At 41.4% G+C, this 13,749-nt stretch overlaps 1 protein-coding gene across 2 annotated transcripts in view; it reads left to right on the forward strand.

The window, feature by feature from the left end:
• The window catches only part of SLC9A7 (solute carrier family 9 member A7), a 74,225-nt gene that overhangs the window by 36,748 nt on the left and 23,728 nt on the right, over positions 1 to 13,749 (forward strand). For both annotated transcript variants that reach the window (XM_064438068.1, XM_064438078.1), the window contains exons 5-12: positions 797 to 909; positions 2,248 to 2,353; positions 2,642 to 2,788; positions 6,922 to 7,022; positions 7,371 to 7,459; positions 7,574 to 7,687; positions 10,118 to 10,229; positions 11,600 to 11,753. In XM_064438068.1, coding sequence (XP_064294138.1) covers positions 797 to 909; positions 2,248 to 2,353; positions 2,642 to 2,788; positions 6,922 to 7,022; positions 7,371 to 7,459; positions 7,574 to 7,687; positions 10,118 to 10,229; positions 11,600 to 11,753 — 936 coding nt within the window. The remainder of the gene's footprint in view (positions 1 to 796; positions 910 to 2,247; positions 2,354 to 2,641; positions 2,789 to 6,921; positions 7,023 to 7,370; positions 7,460 to 7,573; positions 7,688 to 10,117; positions 10,230 to 11,599; positions 11,754 to 13,749) is intronic.

Below are 13,749 nucleotides of genomic sequence, written 5' to 3' on the forward strand. Positions count from 1 at the left end.
ACTGGCCCTTGAAATGATATTGTCAAGTTTGAATCACATGACAAGTCCACAGTATTAAAGAGTGGCATTGAGTTTTTGATGTAATGGTCCAGTCCAAAACAAAACCTCGTTAGACTCTTACTGGAATTGACTTTAACTTGAATTGTGGACACTACTTCTAATAGAATTTTAGCTATCAAACTTTCAGAGATGTCCCTTCCAGTACCCACGTGCACGCACGTATTCTCTCTTTCTCTGTGTGTGTGCGCGTGTGTATAATTCTATGTATATATGTACACACACATTTAGTTTAAGATAGCTAGTCACATTGGTTTACTTGCTGATGCTGTTAATATTACCGTGTCTGCTGTATAGATATTCTAAAATACAGAATGACCTTGGTTTGTGTCTCAGATAATTTCACTAGAGAAATACTTTGAAGGCTATTCTTAGCTCAGAGCTTTTGGCCTATGTACTGTGTTGGGAGAAGCAATACTGAGGGGAATTTTGAGCAGGAAAATGTTCCCATTGGTGGAAAAAGGAAACAACCTGTAGATTCTATGTACTAGCTGTATGAACAGATTTCATGCTTTGCTTACTCATTTTAAATGGTATATTCTGGATCATATATCACTTGACTCGGTTCATAAGGAAAAGAGGAAAATTAATTTTGAGAGCTTAGTGTTAAATTGCAGCAGTCCCACAGAGCTGTAACATAACAAAGCCTGCCTGAAATATTTTGCCTGTGTTTCTCCTTTGCTTGTCTGAAATACACCAACTTGTTTGACTTGGACTCTCTTATCCTCCTTCTCTTCAGGAATCTCATGTATGGGGTTGTGAAACTAATGAAGTTGGTGGGCCAGCTCTCTGATAAATTCTATTATACAGACTGCCTCCTCTTTGGAGCAATAATATCTGCCACTGATCCAGGTAGCTTGCTGAACATTTTTTAATAACCTTCCAAACTATTCCTATTGCTACAGTTGTTGGCTGTATAGCATGAAGATATTAACAGCACTTTATTTTCAGTTATGTTATGCTATTATCTCTGTTTCTCTTCTCTGAAATGCACACAAATTCTGAGTATTGTGAAAGCTATTCTGTCGGTTTGGTGCTGGACTGATATTTTTCCCCAATCACATCATATAACTTTCCTGCTTAAATACTTTAAATATTTTTTTCCCCAGTAGGTGTTTTGTGTAGTATATGTCAAGTTTAAGACCGCAAATAGATGAAATTATTACACTGTCTGGATAGCAGGACTTCCTTCTTTAGCTACATTGCTTGGGACATTGGGTAATTTAAGAGCAATATTTGAGGCTTTTAGCCTCTTTGGGGATTTTTTTTTTGTCATTCAAATGAACTTCATGTTTTACAAGTTTAAACAGAAGAATGCTCTTCTAACAAAGTAATTTGATTTTTTTGTCAAATTAATCTAGTCATCCTTCAAAGTCCACAGGCTCACATAGGTGTCTCTGCTTGACAGGTCAGTCTGGAGAGCTGGTGTGTGCCAGGGGCTGGGGTAGGGAGTGGTGAACTATGAAGTCTGACATTTACAACAGCTTATTTGAGGTGCTCAGTAGTGATTTGTGTGAAAAGGGGAAGTAGCTCCTGTGATTGAGCTGAGCTCTGAACAGCTGGTGATTGCACCCAATTTATGCAAAAAATCACTGTATGATTTTTTTTTTTTAAAAGCTCATTTATGGGAACATCTTCAAGATCATGATCTTTCATCTCAGACAGAAGTTTCTTGAAAGGGTCGTTATAAATATTCAGCAGTCTTGCCCTTTTTAAATTCTGTGCAAATGCACGCTCCTGTGGCACAGTGTACGCTTTGGGGAACGCTTAGGATTATTAGCACTGTTTTACAATGGCTGAAATAATAAAGCTATGTCAACAATCCATACAACCTTTTAAAGTAGCAAGAGCTGCACAGTGTTTTGTTGATTATCTTGTGTGGAACATGTACAAAAATTATCAGGTCTTTGGTAGAAGTGCTTTATCTGCCCCATACCCCATGATCATGGGGGCTTTCCTATAAACACTGTGCAGATGGGAGGACAACAGCTCCTAATGGAGCTGCCCTAAAACTGATGGTGGAATTGCTTACCTATAGATGAACATGACTGGTCTGTTTCCCAGTTTAATTTTGATCCTATACTTCAAATCCTGGGTTTTGTTGCTTTAGGCAAACTGGAAAGTCTGCTCCATTGGCTCACGCAGTTGTTCCTGAAGTCAGCCAGTGTGTTTTTTCTTTTCTTTCTGTAGTTACCGTGCTAGCAATATTTAATGAGCTGCATGCTGATGTTGATCTCTATGCCCTTCTGTTTGGGGAGAGCGTGTTGAATGACGCGGTTGCCATTGTACTATCTTCGTAAGTAACTACCTGAATTTCTACTCTGAAATTACTTAATTGCTTTTGATATTTGTCTAAAATAAATGCTTTTTTTCTGAGAAATGTTATTTTGAATTTAAATGGAATGTCTTGAACTGAATTAATAAACATGGCAAACATTTGCCAACATCCCTCATGCATGCATACAGCAGAAAGGCACATTTGCCTTCAGTACGGGATTGTCTCTTCTGTTGCTCAGGTGTTGCTGTTATGCAATAAAACTTTTCTGATGCCACTTCTAACTTCTCATTGCATTACTTCTTCTAGATCTATAGTTGCCTACCAGCCAACAGGTGAAAATACCCATGCTTTTGATGCAGCAGCGTTTTTCAAGTCTGTAGGTGTTTTCCTGGGAATATTCAGTGGTTCTTTCATGATGGGAGCTGTGACGGGGGTTGTGACAGCTCTGATATCCTTTTTCACGTTTAGCTCTTCCAGACTACATGCTACATTCGGGTTCTAACAGGGCTCACCTTTTCTGATTTATAGCAACGTTGACAGTGTCTTGTTTTAATCTGAGTGTGAAGATGTGGTCAGTATTCACGTAACCTTTGTCTATAGAAAGGCATATAGGTACCCAGAGAAATCACCAGTTTCCAATATAACTGTGGCCACACCAGAAATTTTACTAGTATTGCTGCATGCTGCAAGCCGGGGGGGGCCCTAAATGGGCATGTCCTAATATTCAGTTTCTTTTTAGGAAATTGAGAAAAAGGGGGTTTATTATTGGGCTTGAAAGACATCTCGTATGATAAATGGTGTTTGATTCTCTTGTCAGCAAAGTCATTAATAGCTATTTCTGACCCCACAGGGTTCTTTGAGAGTCCTGCATTTAACCTTTCTGCTGGAAGTCTGGTGTCATCTGTCTAGGATAGGACTGTGTCTCTACCAGGGTTAACATCATAACATGATGTGCTTTGCATGACCTGTCCTGCTCTCTTGAAGCTTACTGCCACTATATGATTAGAGCTCTGAGGCGCTCAGCAAGAGATCTGTGTGGGTTTTGTTTTAGGCTCAGGTAGTAGACCTTATTAAGCCTGACCTGCTCCAGAAATAGTGATGCTTCTTCAGCAAAAAAACCTAAAATCCTTTTGCTTTTAGACTAGCTAGTATTTTTGTACACATCCCATATTGCTGTGATCTGCCTAGGTTTCTGAAAACTGATATAGAAGGGGTAAAATGTGGTATTTTTATACCATAATAATGAATCTGTGAGCCTTCATCTTAAGTAATAATGTCTCAACTGTCTTGTTACATACACACCACGCAGATTTGTCTGATATGTCTGCATAATGGTAACCCTTCAGGTATAAGGGGAAGAAGTGCTGTGATGCTTTAATGCTTGGTCTTCCAGTTCCACTGTTCTGCAATCGATGTGACCCAGAACCATGATTCTTTATCTGGCTTTTAGGCTACCAGCCATCCATAGCTCTACCTGATTTAATACTGTTGGTTTTTTTGGCTTGCTGGTTGGCTACTAATTTCAGCTGAAATGCATTCAGATAAATTTTGTAAAATCATGCTTCTGAAACAGCAGTTGGTTCTTGCTGTTTCTAATGTTGTGTTCAAGAAGGTGCATGAGGCTAGGAGCAGGGAGGCTGGTCAGAAGGCAGCCTCTGTGGGTTGTTTGGGTGTGGAAGTTGGGTTTTTTTGGGCTTTTTTTTTGTTTGGTTTTTGTTTTGTTGTTTTCTTAACAACAACAAAACCCACACCCCAAACAAACAAAAAAAATCCTTAAACTGTTGCTTGGTTATGTAACTTTAACTATTTTCTTTTGGAAGAATACTTAATGTCATGCAGTACTGTAGAAGTAAACTGTAAATTTGCATTTTACTTTTTGTAGCTGATTAGAACCCATAATGTACATCATGAATGAAGTGAATAGACTGTTATTCCCATAGCTGTGAAGTACCTATAACTGTACTTCTCTATGAATGAGGGGTTTCATGTAGTTACCCATCGTCCTTTGAAAACAGACAGAATACTTAATTTCCAAATATGATGCAGATAACATACATGGACTTGTTCAGACTTCCAGCAAGCTGTCTTGGCCTCACTGTCTGTGATTATTTTTATAACAGTTAAGAAGGTATTGTACCACTTTGTTTTCTTTCCAAATTGCAGAATCTGCCTGGTTGAAATGAAGTGAAGCAGAAGGCCTTGCCTAAGGAGTAAAGAAAGAAAGTTGTCTTTGCTTTAATGTTTAAGTTAAGAAAACAGAAACAATTTAATTTGAATTAACATTTCTATCTGGGCAATTATTATAGGAAATAAGATGATTATTTTTTCCTTACCTCTCGCTCACCCTCCTCTTCCTCCAGAGTGATGAACGTAGGCTTTCATTTCAGATTTAATGTGTGTTTTCATATGGCTACTTAGAATAACAACAAGGGGAATAAAGAGTGTGATATACAAAGCTGCCAGAAAAGATGGCAAATGAAGAATCTGTTCTGACAAAGGCTCTTGCCTAACTTTACGGGAACAAGGTTCAACCTTTTCCTCTCCCATGGAGTGACTGTGGCTATCCAGTTTCCCAAGCATCCATCAATGCCTCTTCAGCCAGGCACTGGGATAAATATGTTGTGGAATTATCAGTGTTCTGTGGGACAACGGGTTCTAGTTGTTGCTCTGGTGGATGTAGCTGCTTCAGAAGCAGGATGTTACAAAATGGGTCTGTTCAGGAGGGGGGAAAAAACAATCTAGCACAGTGTAACAGTACATCCTCAAAAGTTTTAGAGAGATGGTTATATGGAGAAATGACTGCGTGGAGAATAACAGCTGTTGAAAAAAATGCCGAGGTCTGTATTCGGTGTAATGTCAGCTGTCATGGAGATTTTTTTTTTTTATCATGATTTGGGCTTCTGTTTAGAGTGCAGCCTTCTGACAAAGCAGGGTTGCTGCTGAAGGTGTGGCTGGAATATGTGTTTCAGAGCCCTTGCCCGCCTCCAGGTTAGCAGAGAACGCCAACAAGAAGTAGGTGCAGGTGGGGAGTGGGTGGCTGGCCTCAGGATTACTTCATCCTAACCAGGCTCCCATTGAGACACTGTCAGCTGTTTGCCTCTGTTAATCACTTGTGGATTGTTGTGAACACCGTATTCTGTGATAAAGCCCACAGGAGGCTGTTTCACCAAGTCTTCTGGGCTACCTGAGTGCTGCTTGCAGGAGGCAGTCAAGAGTGCTGTGAACCCCAGACCTACCGAGGACCTGTGAATTTCTTTGTGAAAAGCAGTGCTGCTCATTGCTTTTAACATCCTTGGCCCATATTGAGCTATGACTCCCCAAGCAGCAGCGCTGCCATTAGCTTTAGATTGTGTAGTGCTGCAGAGAGCCCGGGATGCAGCTGTGTTACACATGGAGAGCCATGGTGGATGATGGTGCAGCCTTGATTTGTCCATTGAGGTACCGATTTCCTTCACAGGATCAGGGGAGAGTGCTACCACCTTACTCTTTCAGGTGTCCTTGCTGTGCTCTTGCTGTCCTCCCGCTTGGATTTCAGAGATGATGGTGCTAGTTGTCAGCTTTCAGAAAGACCAGGGATCTCTCTACCACCCCTGTTAACACATGGTTTCTTTCTGTGTTCTCTAGTAGAGTAGCGCTTAGTTGTCTGTACCTCAGGGACAGTGAGCTGTTGAGTGTTTACCTGCTGCCAGAGTAGTGATGGGGGGTAGCAGGGAGGGGAACCAACCACAACAAGATTCTATAAATATGTGAACAACAACTCTGTAGCATGGGAAGAGCTACATATAACACTACTGAAGTCTGTTCCACTTCTTCAGTAGCTGTGTGAACTGTTAATTTGGTGTGTATTTGATGTTCCTCAAGTTTTGCTTTCTTCTGGAAGACAAACTTGTTTGTTCTTCCTGTTGAAACACTGAGCTGCTCTGGGTTGCCTTTTAATCTAAAACACATTAACACAAGGAGAGGAAATATATTTTGTTGTAGGCAGGATTTCTGTTTTGCCTCAAAAGTACAGAAGTAGCCATGCTTGCTGAAAAAGACTTAAATCTGAGCAGAAAAATTCTGATAAATCTACTTCATCTTAGGGTTTCTGTAGTCAAGAACAGCCCTATGAATTAAATGCTTCTGAACATATCTCAGGCCTTATTTAAAGATGAGTGGGATCTTTATTTGGGTGGGGGAATGACACAGGCACAGGGATGGGACCAAGTCCAAAACAACAATAAGCCACCCCCCCACCCCCGGAAAACCAAGACACAATCTAAAACAACGCCAGGTATGTATTCCTTCCCTGTTGGCACTCTGCAGGGAAACAACGTGGCATAGAGTAAGATACTGCCTCAAAGCAGTGGAGTCAGAGTTATGCCATGGATATGCAGCAAAAATATCCAAACCTGACTATTGCAAGGGGAGACCTGGATTCTCAAGTTTATCTTGATGTGATGGAATTGATGTTTTTCAGCATTAAAAGTGTTTTGTTTTCCAACTAGCTTTGGCTGTTAGCACATAAAAGTGTTTTTCATAAATACTGGGTACAGAGAAGCCAAAGGATTTATTTTTTGATCCCTTAACAAATGACTTAACGTGACGAAGTTTACAAAGTTGCACTGCTTCCCCCTGCTGGAAACGGCTCTCTTCTTCTTGATGTCCTGGAGCACTTTCTTGCTTGCAGAAGCTTGTGGATTTACTGGTGAGTTGTTGGGATTCAAGCATATGGTGACAGAAGTCCTGTCTGTCATGGCAGCCCTTTTTCCACTTTCTCGTTGCAACCTCCCCATGAGAAACAAGATGTTGGTGATTTAAGCTTTTTTATGTTCAGTATGATGCCATCGAAGGTGCAGCTCGCTGTGGGGCTTTTAAAAGCACCGGTTTGGTTCACACATCCAACCCCTCCGATTCCAACCTGGGATCTAACTCAGTGGAAAATAATGTTCATAAAATCATAAGGTTAAGGGCGATCTATAAATTTAATAGAAGGGTAAATGTGTTGAGCTCACATGGTAAACAGGCTGATTTTTACATGTGATTCTGTTTGCAGGTGTGGTGGCTGTCCTATTCTGTGGAATTACCCAGGCACATTATACGTACAATAATTTGTCAGTTGAATCAAGAAGTCGCACTAAGCAGGCAAGACTGTCTTTCACCTTTTGTACACTGTGTTGCTGTAGTGCTCTGTGTACTATTGTTTTTGAAAAGCAGCTTTATTGCTTGGCCATTAACATGTGACTGTGTTCTCCCTAGCTCTTTGAGGTATTGCACTTCCTGGCAGAGAACTTCATATTTTCTTATATGGGTTTGGCACTGTTTACTTTCCAGAAACACATATTCAGCCCAGTTTTCATCATTGGAGCTTTTGTATCCTTTTTTGCATTGTGTGAGGGTCTTTATCTTATATGCCTGAAAACTTGTAGCGCCTGTTGGCTTTACCAAACAGAGGATGGCAGCTGATCTGAGTTTCCCTCATGTCTTGCAGGCACAAGACCTTTGAGAACAATCTTTGGTTATCCCTTACATCAAATCCCGAAGGCCTCTGTGCCACACATTTGTTGGCTCTGTATTGAGCAAGTGCTAGAAGCCATGTAATTTCAGTAGATAACTAAATGAATGTGCTTTACTGGGTGAATTGGCTATTGACAGCCAGCAGTGCTTGTGTTGCTCTTGCACTCAAACTTTGGGGACCTAGAAAGGATTCTCTTTACTTTCAACAGTCCCTTGAAAAGAACAAGCAAACTTCAGGTAAATTAAGAGCATTGTGGGTGAACAGAATATCTCTCAGCAATGCCCCAAAATAGAGGTCAAGTTCTCAGGTGATGGGAGGAGGAAGGAAACTGAGCTGTGGTGCAGACCATGGCATGAAGGGTACACACTGCTGAAGGGTGCTGGTGTTGGAGGTGGGTATCTAGCTTCCATTGTCCCTGCTGACTTGGTACCTGGCTCTTGAATTCCCCAGAACCAATCACTTCTGTAGTGGTCACACTCATAAGCTGGAAATCACTAGATTCCTCTCTGCACCCCACCCCTGTTGAAATAGCTTATGTTATTATTTCTTCACTATATTACTGGCTGCTTAAAAATTCAGAGCAATTAAAAGTGCACACAAAGCAATGGGAGCTACCCTTCCAGTCTTGATTTCTCTCTCCCTGCTGCAGGAGTAGTGCTATTGGCAATGAGGTAAAACCTAGTGAAAGGACATATAAAGGTGGCCTATTCCAGAATGTCTGTCTTTTCTCTCCTTTCCACTGTTTTCTCTCATCTCTGTACTTCTCCTAGGAATTTATCACTTTTCTCTTTATTTTCCTTTGGCCATTTACTTTTTTCTGAAACAGTAATAAATTTTCTCCTGTGTCTCCTCACATCCATTTTTCTGTCCTAAAAAATGCTCCAGAGCCCTGCAGCCATCGGATAAAGACATGAACAGAATAGTGGCATCTGGTATACTAAGCACTGTAATTTTTCATCTTTGCTGTGGCCTTCTGTCCTGTCTCAAGTTATGCTATGGCTTGCATTTGTTTTCAGTATTTATTTTGTTCCTTTCTTTTCCTACTCACCGATCTTTTATTACATTTTTCACATTGTTTTCTACCACTGCACTTAACCTCAGTTGCCTCTTGAGAGTTTTCCTATCTTTGAGGAGGGCAGCTAGTACTAGCACCCACGTTTTGCCTCAACAGCTACTGTCCCTGTTGAGTTAACACCTTGCGGGAGCAGAATGTAGAGATGCCATTAGCTGTTGAAAGAGAAGGGTTGGCCTGCAAAGGTAGAGCGTTAAAGCCTCAGTGTCAATGACAAAATCCTAGCCATTATTCCTACGTACATTGGTCATGATGGCTTCCAATGTCTGACTTCTGCAGGCCTCAGAAGGTCTGCTATTTGGAATAATTACATGAAGCTTTCTGTACAAAGTAATAATCAAGATCTTGTATTCTTAGAGACTAAATTTCCTGCAGACAGTATTGCTTTACTTTAGCTATGGCAACAACTCAGTGGTGTCTAGAGCTCTTACGTGGTTTTATTTCTTTTCTGTAAGAGAGCTGTTTTATTCTTCTAATGTTATCCCAGCAGCAAATGATCGGTGTTTTGGTGGGCTTCTGATTGTGTTGGTGTTTTATAGGATTTAAACACATTGCTCTAGTTTGTCACAAAGTGTTCCTTAGATGGTGGAGGGTGTTTTCAGCTTCCTGCCTCTTCACTGGAACCACTGCATGCTTTACACCACAGAAAGGGAGGGAAGGAGCTTACCACCTACTGTCATGAATTCCTGCAATACTCCTTTACTATTCTTTTTGAAATTTTTTTCTAGTGCTGACAAGTGGTTTTTGGATTTATCATCTTAGTAACTCTGTACTGTTAAGTGCTTGCCAGCCAGTAGGAGATTTTTCCTCTGCAGGAGATGTAATGGAGTGGCCACTTGCTGGTCTTATGTTGGTTTTCCTTCTGTACAAAGGACTGCATTTCTGTTGGCCTGAAACATGTAGTCGAATGGTGGTGGTGATAGTTGTTTAAAGTGTGAATTTTTTTAAGTAAAGTATTCTTGTAATTTTAATACTAAGTATAATTTCACCGTGCATTAAAAAAATTTGTTATATTAGTTAAAATTTGCATTCTGTGCAATGAGTTCTGTAGGCACATAATTGGTGAAAGTCTGTTTTATGGAGACAGAGGTAACAAGAACGTTTGATATCCTGATGTAAACCTCTCACTAAAACAGAAGCTTCGTGTTAGAGCCAGATACCCTGGAGTTCATGCCTCAGGAAAGTGAAATCCTTAACCCTCAGCTGTGAACAGATTGCAATCTTTCTGGGCAGAGCTGCACATATCTACCCTCTCTCCTTCTTGTTGAATCTGGGCAGAAGACATAAGATCAGCTGGAACTTTCAACACATGATGATGTTTTCAGGTAAAAGCAAAAATGTTTGGTAAATTGAAAAAATCTTATTTTTAACTCAAAAGCAATTTAGAGTACTACATTCTGCTCTTATAATCCACATCCATGCATCCTGAATAGAAGACTTAATGGTTGTTGCAGCATGCCATCGTGTATCTTTCAACCTTTACAGTGAGTGTGTCATGTCTGAGAAGAGTGGCATCTTGAAATGCCAGCTGCAGGCAGCAAGCAGTCACCTCATGTTGGGAATAGAGTATTTTCATCTGAAGTGCATCTGAAGGGGATGAGGGAATTGGGATATATCTCTTCCAGAAGGTTATTTCTAGCTGAGATGATGTACATGTTGCGCAGAAGCAGATATCTGCTGAGAAAATCGGGGCATGTTTGTGGATGCCATCTCCTACTTATTTGGAGAAAGCAAGGTATTTGCATTAAACTCCCCTATGAATTCTGTCACACAGATAACACAAATCATGGAGTGCGTGTCTTGGTGTCTAAACATGTGCATCCTCAAGAAGTGCCAGGGATACCTCTGTACACAAGAGAATGTAAAGAGGATGGAGCCAGGCTATTTCCAGCAGTGCCCAGTGACAGGACCAGAGGCAATGGGCACAGGCAGAAATACAGGAGTATTACCTCCAAACATCAGGAAACACTTTTTACTGGCACAGGTTGCTGAGAGAGGTTGCGGCATCTCCATCCTTGGAGATGTTCAAAAGCTATCTGGACATGGTCCTGGGCAATCTATTCCTGGTGACTCTGCCTGAGCAGGGGAGTTGGACCAGATGACCTCTAGAGGTCCCTTCTAACTTAACCATCCTGTGATTCTGTGATTCCCCTGCTAAAGAAGTCTGCAGACAGCCAAATACCATGGCTTGTCCTTGCTAGTGGACTTTCATAATTGGGGGCAGGGGAGGGGGAGGAAATATAGTCTGCCTGTACACATGTTATTAACTAGAACGTTTTTCCAGCTGATAACAATTTCATTTCAAGAACTCCCGCTTCAGTTATGGAATTAACTGGAAAAGTGTGCATCTTCATTTGGATTCAGGGAGCTGCTGAATTTCCATAATATGTTTTGCTGTAGTCCACAATTTTTTTGTTTCTGCATTTCTTTCTTGTTGGTTTCTGGAAACACTCACACCTTTTCTTAGCATTTGTGGATTCTATAAGTTACAGAAAACTACACGGGCAAATTATGTCTAAATCATCCCAGGGCATAATTTATCAGGGAAACTGAGGGTCTTAAAACCTGCTGGAGCCCAGTGCTTTCTGCCTGTCATTTTGTGCCTGTGTGGCAGGGAAGGAGCAAGGAAAGATTCTGTGTTATAAATAGGCAGGGTTGTGCTTCTGAAGCTCTGCTATCTCATTCTTTGGCACAGGTCTCAGGGGAGCCATGGCGTTTGCTCTGGCTATACGAGATACTGCTACCTACTCACATCAAATGATGTTCTCAACAACTCTACTCATCGTCTTTTTCACTGTGTGGATTGTTGGTGGAGGTACCACTCCCATGCTGTCGTGGCTGAACATCAGGTCAGTATGCAACTGTATGCTGGGGAAACTTCACTTTTCAAGTGGCAACCATGCTAATCGGGCATAGTCCTATAGAAGTTGTTTAATGCTTGCTAGAGGTGTTCTAGGTATTTAGAATATTATGTTTTATAGAGGAAGGTGCTTGTGCAGGCTGGTGAAGAAAATGTACTGGTGCTGCTGGGATTCAGCCTAAAGCGCTCTGATGCAAGTAGGTATCCAGACCCTTGTCAGCCTAGCAGGATATGGGATAGCTTTGGCTCATACAGCAGCCCCTACATTGAAGAGACAGGGTTAATCTATCTAGTCCCATATAAACTTCTCTTCCTACTGTACTAAGATATTTCCCTGTCTTTCGGCTCTTGGCAATGGTCTTGTTGTGTTTTTTAAGTTAAGTGGAATCTTTAGTGGGTTGTGCTAAACTTAATGCACTTTAAACATCTGTCCAAACAAACCTGGTGTTATTTAAACAACTGGGATAAATGGGATCCTGCTAGTCTTCTGGATGCATTTTCTCCTGTTTTGAGGAGACCCGTGAAAGGGTAAGTAGCATACTTATAGACATTTGTCTGTAAATCCTGGACAATACTTAGTACTTTCGGGCTGCAAGTACATTTGTGTTTGAGGATATTTACCAACAAAAGTGCTACAGGATCATGAATCAATCATTATTAAAGACCATAGAAGTTAGCGTTCTGTGAAAGTTTTTGCAGTTGGGGGTGCAAAGGTAAATAGAGTGGAATTAAAACAATACACACTGTATGGACCCTTCAGTGCATTTTTCATAAGCAAATTATTTGAGCTCTTTGGCACTTGAAAGCTTACTTTGTCTTACTTTCTAATTGTGCTAACCAGAATTTGTATCCCATTGCCCTGTGATAGGATAGGAGAAAACAAAACAGTTTCAGTCTTTGGAAGAACTGATCATTCTTAGGGATTGCTGCTGCTTTTGGAAAACTTAAGTGAACTGTTTGTGGCAATAGGTAGCAGATGCTTTCTAGGTTGGGGGGCGGGGGGCGGGGTGGAAGACAGGACTCTCAGAAATGCTTGTGAACTCTTCCCATTGCAGGTAGCGTGCTTCCAGCTGAGGTTAGGTGTTACAGCAGTGATTTACAGTATCTTAGCTCTGACTAACAGCAAACATTGGGAAATCACGGTTTCCTTTTTTTGGTGAATCCATTTCTGTCCTTCAAAAGTGTCTTTAAATGCAAGTTCCAGATGTTTTGCTAGCACACCTGAAAGAAGCATCACCTCCATGTAGTCGGGCTCCCTGAAGGTCATGTCACTCACAAGAGGTGATGCAACATCTGATGTGAAGTCAACAACAAAAACAATTGCAGTGGAGTTGTGGTATCTCTCAATCATTAATTACACATCATAACCATATTTCTAAGCCCAGCCTGACTGGCTTCTGTTCCCACATGAGCTGTGTAATGACTTTAAAAAGGTACCTGGAATAGGTGCTATGTGCAGCTTTACATGTGGCACCTCTGACAACAGAAGATTGCTGTGTGATGGTGATATATAAGGAACAACTGTACCAATAAACCTCTGCAGGGAGGGCAGGCACAGCATCTGCATAACCGGCAGTGTGCATAGACTGTCCAAGGCACAGGTTACAAGGGAGCAGGAGGTGAATTCTGGCCAGCAGTATGCAGGTAAGAACAGGGCTTGCAGTCCGCTCACAACAGCTGAGTGAAGCCTGCAAAGATCTGCCTGCAGCCGCTGTGATGGCTGATGTGAGGATATTCCTTGTCTGATCTCCATTTGAGTGGATTCCAAAGCATCTTCTGAAACATGGCTGCAACTAGGACAACAAAACTGACTCTAACAGCTCTCATTGTAGGTGCTGGCATCCTGAGCCTTCTGCCTTGGTGCCTGCACCTCCTCTGTTGAGGGAGTATACCTGGGTATTTCCTTCAAACCTTGCCATCCAGCAAGGGACAGGATGTGCTGCTGAACAACTAAGAAGAGAAATTGTGTTCAGTCTGCGAAGGAA

Source organism: Phalacrocorax carbo, chromosome 1, assembly GCF_963921805.1.
Source record: "Phalacrocorax carbo chromosome 1, bPhaCar2.1, whole genome shotgun sequence".
Lineage (NCBI taxonomy): Eukaryota > Metazoa > Chordata > Aves > Suliformes > Phalacrocoracidae > Phalacrocorax > Phalacrocorax carbo.